Below are 9,050 nucleotides of genomic sequence, written 5' to 3' on the forward strand. Positions count from 1 at the left end.
CCCATTAGTGGTTTAGGAATCTTGTTGTAAACAAACTTATTTCTAATTTTTGTGTTAAGACATTAATGATTGACTTATCACCATCTTTCATAAATAAACTAATTTGTCCCAAAAGGAAAATTTTAATTAAACCTACGGCTAAAAAACCATTTTTTCTATAATAACATTAAAATCAAAAGTGGGACCAAACAGACAGCTGTCATAATCCATTGGTTGCTGTTGCTGCTTCTTTAAATAAGCGATGAAAGCAGCTGGAGCGCAAAACGGTGGTCGTTGTCCGTTTGATTCCACACGCGTCGCCACACCCGGATTCCAAATACAAATTCCATTCTGATTTCCTACAAAACATTTCGATTCCGTCCAATAATAATCTCACTCCCCCTTTTCTCACATTCTCACAATCCTCTGTGTGCTGTTTTTTTGTCACATTCGAGAATCCTATGAAGGAATTCGGTCGATCGGAGCTTTTCTTTTCAGTAGAGTGAGTTCATCGCGTGTTTCGTTCTGATCGTACTGATGAATCAGGTCAGTTTTTGTCTACTTGCATTATCACTTCATGGAATTCGATTCGAGGCTTTTGATAATGGGGTTTCTGCTTCTCACTTTAATGGGCATCTGTAAATGGTCCTCCATTTGGGTTTTTGTGGGAATTATAGTCTTGAATTTTCGCATTTTTGTATTTACTCTAGATTTTCTCCAGTGTATGCATGTGATTCTTGAAATCATTGTGTTTGTGTTTAGTTCTCTTTTTGATTAAATTTGAGGATATTGACAACAGATTTTTGTTTGACACTCTCATGGACATTTTCTAAGTTTCTTAGTGTGAAATGTAGTATTGATTATGTTCGAGACTTTTATGGGCATCTGTTGATGTTTCTAATGTATATTTTACCCCATTTTTCTAGTATTTACTTCTAACTTCTTGCAATCTATGCTTTCGATTCTTTCTTTATTTAGTAATTTTATGCAATCAGGTAGTAATTGTTAATATTGTGAACTGCTATAATATGTTCTCATATGCTAATTCACCGAAATGCTGTAGCCTGTAAGGAATGTGGGTTTATTATTGCACAATTAGTGAAACAATCGTGAATCACAATGATTTCGCTTCGATTTTATATGACGATCGTTGATTCAAAATAGTAAAATTATGTTATTATTTTTCTTGTTAATATGCTATTTCTGTTACGATGTATTTTTCTTATTATGTTATTATTTTTCATAGGTTGAAGAAGAATCTTTATACCATTCTTTAGAGGAAGAAGCAATCGATGTTGATTGTCTACTTGTGGAACCTCGGTCTGACCAAGTTTCAGTAAGTAGTGTATGGTGTTTTGAAGAAGATAACATTGGGAAATGCATAAAAACTGAAGATGCTTCTTACAATTTAGGTAAATTATGTTAGTAAATACTAAATATTGTTAGCTTCTACCCCTTTTGTCCCATGAAAATTGCAACAATTTCTAATAAGGGTTGGGTTGTTCTATATTTATGGCAACTTTTCCAAGTTGTTGAGCTAAATTTTCATATTCGATTATTTTCAAGTTCATTCCTACAAAATCTTGAGACTATTGATTTTGGTTCACAAGTTTCTTTCTTGTTTAGTCATTATTGAAGGGTATTTTAGACATTTGACTAACGTTATGGGTTTTTGATGAAAGTTACTTTTTACCTCTTGTGAAGGTGTCCCAGATTCAAATATAAACGTGGAAGGTGTAGATACAACAAAGCTTAATGTAAGTCTTCTACCCCATCTCAACTAAACACCTTTTTTTTTTTTTTTTTTTTCTTTTTTTTTTTTGCATATCTTGTTATTTTGGTTCTTGTTTGTCAATAAAAGTGATTATTATTTCATGATTAGGCAGGATTTACTCATATTGGTCATTATTATATGCTTTTTGTCCTTAAAGACATGTCAAGATCACTAATCTTATTTGTTTGTGGCTTAAATTATATATAATTGACTCTTTAATGGTTACATCCAACAACTATAACTTTTAGGTGGCTAATAACTTTTTCTGAAGCTATTTTTTTATTAGTAAATAATAACTAAGAGATCATATAGCATTCTGGTAGTGTTTGGTATAACTGAACCGGAGAAGGAATGGAATGATCCATTCCATGGAATTGAAAAGGCTGTTTGCATTGCCAGAAGGAATGGAATGGACCATTCCTAAAGGCATCAAATTCCTTCCATTTGTTAAAGAATTGTAATATATTAACCATTTTTGCTAAAAGTTGAAAGGTGATGATCTATTTATTATCTGTTATTTATTATCTTGTTATCTATTATCTGCACACAGGTTTATCTATTATTAGAAATCATAACGTTGGATATTAGTGAACTGATTCCAACATATTATTTAGCATCAATTTTTAATTTTTATGAGGCTTTTTCTTTAAATCTGAAGTGTTTAACTTTGAAACTTAAAATAAAATTCTGAATTTTAAGAGGTAGCATCCCAATTTCTTAATATATATAACCAATTAGTAAGTATACTTAATTTGTTAATTTAAATATGATGTTATATGTCAAATAAACTAAAAAATTGTCTGAAGGCTATGTTTAAAAATAATAAAAAAATGTCCAAATTAGTGAATTGCTAGTTTTTAACTTAAATAAAAATAGCAATACTTAAGAATAGTGTTGGATAAAAAATATTACATTTAACTAAAAAATATATAATATAAAAAATTACATTAGATTGGAAATAATGGTTTGTATTTGAAAAAAAATTATCATGATCGACGTAAAACTTTTTAAATCATTTAAGTATAATAATAGTTAAAAATCTATGTGTAGAGGGGATTGAGATCATGTGGTCCAATGTAAGTACCTATTCTAACACCCTTTTCTTTTATCACATGCTCCAAGAAAATGACAATATTTTATATCAGTTTTTTAATTTAGTAGAAAATTACAATTTTATTAGTTAATGACAATGAATTAGTTTTTTTTAACAATATATATTTGTCAATAGTTTGACTACATCATTTTATTCCAATGATCAACCTATTATAATTCTCATTTTCTAAAAAATAAGAAGAAAATATTTCTTTTATTAGAACTTATTTGGGTTTTAATAGCCTTTTATAATGTTTATTTATTTATTTATTGTTTTGTTAATAATAAATTCTATAATTATAATTAAAATAATAATTAAACTATGTAATGTATTTACATATAGTATAAAAATTCATATAACAATGTATATACATGCCAACCTCACATACCATTGGATCAATCAAACTATGGGAGCTTTTATGTAGGATTGTACATTATGGGAGCTTTGGGTTTTAATGGCCTTTTAGTTTTTATAATGTTTATTTTTCTCATATTTGTTGTATTTATCTTTATGAAATAGCATATTTGTAGGCACTTGATGTTTTACCACATGAAGTTGGAGTAGAAAATCTCCTAACATCAAATGGAATCTCTCCTTGTGATGATTATCTCATAGGTGATTCTTCATACTATTCTCTTTTTCTTTTTCCCTAAATAAAATCATATGACATTATAATGTTATATGTTTTACATGTTGACTACAGATATTGGATACGTTGACCATGGTGCTTGTATAGACTATGTTTCCAATGAACCTTTGCATGTCGGAAACTCTAGCTCGGAATCGCCGTTTCCAATGTTCCGCAACAAGGGCAATTTCGGAATACAAAATTCATTGACGGATTCCATTCCGGAGTCCGAATGCCAGAATTACTTCCTTGGCAACATTTTTGGAACCGATTCGAAAACCGTAGATAAATTTGAAGATTTTTCAAAATCATTCATAGACGAGGAAGACGACGAAGGGAATCTCCCACTCCAGTTTGCACAAACCGGAATGGAATTGACACCTTTTCGTCAAGATCTAATTACCAACTCTGCTCAAGAACATGGTGTTGGTGGAATCACACACAAAAGATCAAGAAAGCCCACAAAAAGATACATCGATGAGTCATCAAATTTGACTCTAAAGAATTGTAAGAAAAGAAAAGAGCCTTCTTCAATGTCTAAAGTCAAAATGTCAACGGTTCGACGTGTCAAAAGTCAAAACGAGGTCAAACCTAAAGAAAACATCCAATCTTCTGAAATCTCTTTTGGTAAAGCCATTCAAGTACCTTTTATCTCTCAATGCCCAACAGAATGTCAAAAAATCAGTCTACCAACTACGGTAAATTACACAAATACCCCTTAACTTTTTTTAAAAAGAAAAAATCTTGGGTTTGTGATAAGTTTTATATCTTTTTATCTTTTTCTTGAACAGACGGAAAACCAGATTGAGAGTTTTTCAAGTGGGTCTGGAGATGATTCTGAGACTCAGATGATGAGATCAATGACAGGTGGCAATCAGAGAAAGCTTCATAGACTGTGGACTGTTTCTGAAGTAAAGAAATTGATTGATGGTGTTGCTCATTTTGGGGTAGGAAAATGGACACATATCAAGAAACTACTCTTTTCAACATCTGTTCATAGAACGCCTGTAGATCTAAAGGTGCCACCTTTCTTCCTCTATCATAATGTTTATGTAATTCCAACAGTACCCTTTATGAAAAAATGTCTTCTTTTTCTTTCTGTTTTAATTTTATATATATATATATATATATATATATATATTTCGCAGGACAAATGGCGAAATCTTTTGAAAGCAAGTCGTGCACTAAAGGGAAGCAGGATAGAGGTTAGTTAATCTTGTTTTATCTTCTATTATTTGAATGCAATTAATCTTTATAGTTTTTTATTTTCGAATTTTTTTGGATTATGATGATTATAACTGAATGGGAAGTTTGTTTTAATGGCAGGATGAGCAAAAAAGGAGTCAGCCATGGCGTCCATTGCCAAAATCGATTTTATGTCGTGTGAGAGAATTGGCATCTACTTATCCATACCCACGAGAAGCTAATAATTCAAAGATTTCAAAATCCAAATTTCCAATTGTGCCCCACGTGTCATTTTCTGAGGGAATAAAAGGTAATAAGGTCCCTGTTGTTTGAAAAACGTTTGTGTATAGAAAAAAAATATGTACTTGAAGGAAAGTTGACATTGATTAGAAGCTCCATTTGGATACTCTAGCTTTTAATGGAAGGAAATATATATATATATATGTAGCCTATGATTCTGATTAATTGCAACTGGTAAAGTAAGTACATGATGTGCATAATGAAGGTTTTCTCTCCAAATTCGTTGACTAGATTATGATTTTATATAAAATAGCAGCACAATATAAGGCTGGAGGGAATCCTCATGAAACCGCAGTGACATGTAGGCGCCACTTCATCATTTACCACAAAAGTGTGGTTCCAAGGAATGGTGCCACTCTTTTAATTATTTTTATTTTTAAATAAATAAATATTTTAGTTTTAATTAAAAACAAAAGATTTCATTAATTAAAAATAAAAATCATTACATTACTTTAAAAAAAACATGACATTAAAAAAAATCTTAGGAAATTAGAAAATAAAAAACTAGAAGCTTAAACCTACAACTTAAAAAAAACACACACACACATCAAATAATTAAAAACTTGGACAACAACTACAAATGAACCACGATTAGCGTAACGTTTTTTAACGTCTTCTTTCATTTGCAAAACAATTTAAAACGCATCCCCGGTCAAATTCGACGTGTCCATCGATAACACTCTCAGGTCGCTGTCCATTTGTTTCCGACTTTATCTATCCGAAGCAAGTTGCAAAAATTTATCCATTCCATCTTTTATGCCTTGCACATTATCGCCAATTTCTTTCAAGTCGTCTGATTCTGACGCTTTGCCATTGCCTTTGTTTTTTGTTTTGTCCCTTCCCATTGGTCCGGGGGGGGGGGGGGGGGGGGGGGTTGGTGACACTTGAACGGGCTCGTCCTCGTTAAGGTCGAAACCAACACTAGCATCCGATGATGTGTGTTCGGATTCGGAAGTTCTTGACCGTTTTGATCCACTATTGATGTGCTCGTCGCTTGTTTTTAGATTTTGCCATTTTTTGTTGCCTTTGAGTAGATTCCAAACTTCAAAAAACTTGAAAGTCTTATTTTGCTCTTTTTGATAAATGTTAAAAGCTTTCTCCAAAATCACTTCGTCACTTTCGCCGATTTTCCATTGTCGTTTCATGTTGTTATATAAACCGTTAAACAACATGACGTCTTTGTTCATCTTTCCCCATTTTGAGTACACTTGATGTTTAGTACGATATGGTTCTAGGTTCATTCCTTTGTGGAATCGAGCTCTAACGCGCATCAAAAAACGCTCATGTTTTTGGTTGACTCCCGTCTTCGCGTCATCTGAAACGTCAATCCATGATTGTGCTAATACTAACTCTTCTTGAGGTTCCCACAGTTTAGCTTCCGCCTTCTCTTTTCTTTTATTTCTTGGTTGAGAGGGTTGAGTTTGTGGAACAAATTTTGGTTCGGATTCAGAAATGGGTGTTTGTGGTTGTGATTGTGTTTGTGGAACAAACTCTGGTTGAGAACCAAAATCAAAAGGATCAAAATCTTGGTCAAATTGTGGTTGTGTTTGTGGAAATGGTTGCGTAGGACGTTGTGGTTGTTGGATATGTTGCGGAAAATAGGGAAGCATACCCCCATAGTGGTAGAAATGAGGTGAATAAACCGGTTGATCGAGTGAAGGTATTGGAGTTGTGGTTTTTCTAGTGGGTGTTTTTTGGTTGGTTGGATTTTTGGAGGATGATATTTTTGTGGGTTTTAAAATAGAGAAGATGGTAAAAAAATAAAATGTTTGCGAGTGTTTTTGGTTAATTTGATAAGGTATTTATAGTGTTAGTAAAAATTTTTTATTGTTTTTGAAAAATGACCGTTTGCAAACGGTAACCACGAGGACCAATCAAAATCAAGGAAGAAACGCTCCCCTGGAAGGCCGTAGTGCGGCCTCAGCTGCACCTGGACCGCACCCAGGGAGCGGTGTTTGTGCTTATGTGGCTAATGGAGTGCGACCTAGACCGCACCCACTCCACCTGGCCTAATATAATATCGTTTGGATAGAAAACTGAAGTATAGTGCTTAAAACAGTAAGTACATAAATTTTAAGATTTTGGGAAAATATGTAGAATTTTGCAGAATAAGCATGAGTAAATATATCACAAAATATGGACAATTTTGCGAAGAGCGATTTTCTTTTGTGAAAATACCTATTTTGCGAATAACTAGCAAGTGGGATGTTTTTTTGTAGTGGGGATCACTCGGTTAAGTTAAAGTAATTCTGTAAAAGTTATTTTGTAAAATTAATGATTATTTATAAAATATGATAATTTTGTGTTGTAAAATCTTCTGTTTTTTGATGATAGCGATTAACGTAAAATTATATCGTTTGAATGAAAGTTAATGGGTTGTTTTTTCTTCTCCGTTAAGTGGTTTAGGTGTTGATAAAGTGGTTGAATAGTTATATATAGGGTTTATTTATTTATTTTGTTTTTATAGTAAGTTTAATGGTTGAAAACATTTAATATGTAAAGTGGTTGAACAGTTATAATATTCTTTTTTTTATTTATTAAGTTTAATGTGTTAAATATTTAATATGAAATCTATATACGTCTTACTATTGTTGACTTAATAACCTTGTTTCATTTCACTAAATATTAACATAAATATTAACATAATGATTTTGTGAAATCCCATTTAAAATATAATAATTAAATAATAAACCCGGAACCCCGAGAAGCAAGTTTTATTATTATTATTATTTAATATTATAATAATCCAAAACCAAATAATAATTAGTTGGGAGTTTGTTTCGGGAAGTCAAATGACAAGATTTGAATCTACAGGGGTTAAAGTGTAATTTTGGGACTTAATTTGTAAGGATTTATGGAAGCATGGACTAAAGAGTAAGTTCTGGACCTAAGATGAGAAGATTTTGTAGAGGAGGGGCTGCTTGATAACATTTTGGACTTGATTTGGAAAGGTTTTCAGAAGACGGGGTTTAATTGGTAAATTAGGGATTTGTTTTGAAAAGAATAATACAAGGAGGGACCATTTTTGCTATTATGGGATAAAGCCTAAGGAACCAGGTATATAACCCGTCTATCCCTCTAAACCCTAACCCTAGATGCTCTAAGCTCCAACCGCCACCTCTCCCTTCCTCCATTCTCCAGCCGTCGCATCCATGGTTGCTATGTCCGGCCGCCGCGTCCAAGCCAACCGACGGTGCAACCACGACAACGACGAATAGCCTTCCGTGACGTTGGTTCCATGGGTCGCCAGACCAAATAACACCGCTGCCGTCTCCATTGAAGTCGGAAGATCATCCGTCGGGTACTGCCGCCGTTCCTCCGCCTCGCCATCGTAGCGCCACCACAGTCGGTGGCTGAGGGATACCGATTCACGTCATCTCTTGTGTGGGTGACGTGATACTGGGCTGTGAATCAAGAAGCAAACCACCGCCACCACCGTGAGGTGGTGGCTTTCATCACAAACACTGCTGCTGCCACCCCAAAGCGACCGAGGTGGGTGCGTATCTGACGACGGGGCTTGGGTCCGTGTGCCGTCTGCTCGCGTTAGGTCGAAGTTATTTGGTTGGGAACCAAGAGAAGTCACCGCCACCACCGTGAGGTGGTGGCTGCCATTTCTAAAATCGCGGCTGTCGCCGCCACTCGCGTTGCTGCTGCCGCCGGACGCCATATTGCTGTTGCTGCCGTTTTCCTGCCACCATCTACCACCGCTTGCCGCCTCCAGGTCGTTGATGGATGGGTTTGCGTGATCAGTTCATGCTTGTGTGTGTTTTGGTGTTGCTGCTCGAGGGTGGTTGTGCCCTTTTGGCCGGAAACCATGGAAAAACCACCATGGCTGCCAACCATGGTGGTTATCGCCACCTTTCTGTTCTACCACCACCAGCCGCCGCGTGGTGGTGGCTGTGTGCGTGTCTCTATGTGTGTGTGTGTTTATATTAGTGTGTGAGCGTGTGATATCGGGATTGGGTTGTAAACTGTAATCGGTGTCGGAATGATAATAAAAACTCAAAAACCACCACCATAGGGTGGTGGCTGCCGCCTCCTGCCGCCACCAGCTGCCGTGTTGGGTGGCGGTGTGCCTCGTTTGCGTTTTG

General features: G+C 34.9%; 1 protein-coding gene across 1 annotated transcript; it reads left to right on the forward strand.

The window, feature by feature from the left end:
- Window positions 1-277: 277 nt before the first annotated feature.
- Window positions 278-5,124, forward strand: TRFL8 (TRF-like 8). Its single transcript, XM_079075420.1, has 8 exons — window positions 278-525; window positions 1,226-1,391; window positions 1,684-1,736; window positions 3,377-3,461; window positions 3,550-4,172; window positions 4,266-4,493; window positions 4,623-4,679; window positions 4,801-5,124. The coding sequence occupies exons 1-8, from the start codon at window positions 517-519 to the stop codon at window positions 4,990-4,992; spliced, it is 1,413 nt and encodes a 470-aa protein (XP_078931546.1). The 5' UTR covers window positions 278-516; the 3' UTR covers window positions 4,993-5,124.
- Window positions 5,125-9,050: the final 3,926 nt, after the last annotated feature.

This window comes from Lactuca virosa, chromosome 1, assembly GCF_052849685.1.
Source record: "Lactuca virosa cultivar CGN04683 chromosome 1, Lactuca_virosa_CGN04683_v6, whole genome shotgun sequence".
NCBI classification, from domain to species: domain Eukaryota; kingdom Viridiplantae; phylum Streptophyta; class Magnoliopsida; order Asterales; family Asteraceae; genus Lactuca; species Lactuca virosa.

Coding starts and splice junctions, on each gene's coding strand:
- TRFL8 (XM_079075420.1), top strand. Junction 3,462..3,549: donor TTGTGATGATTATCTCATAG/GTGATTCTTCAT, acceptor TGTTGACTACAG/ATATTGGATACGTTGACCAT. Junction 4,173..4,265: donor AAATCAGTCTACCAACTACG/GTAAATTACACA, acceptor TTTCTTGAACAG/ACGGAAAACCAGATTGAGAG.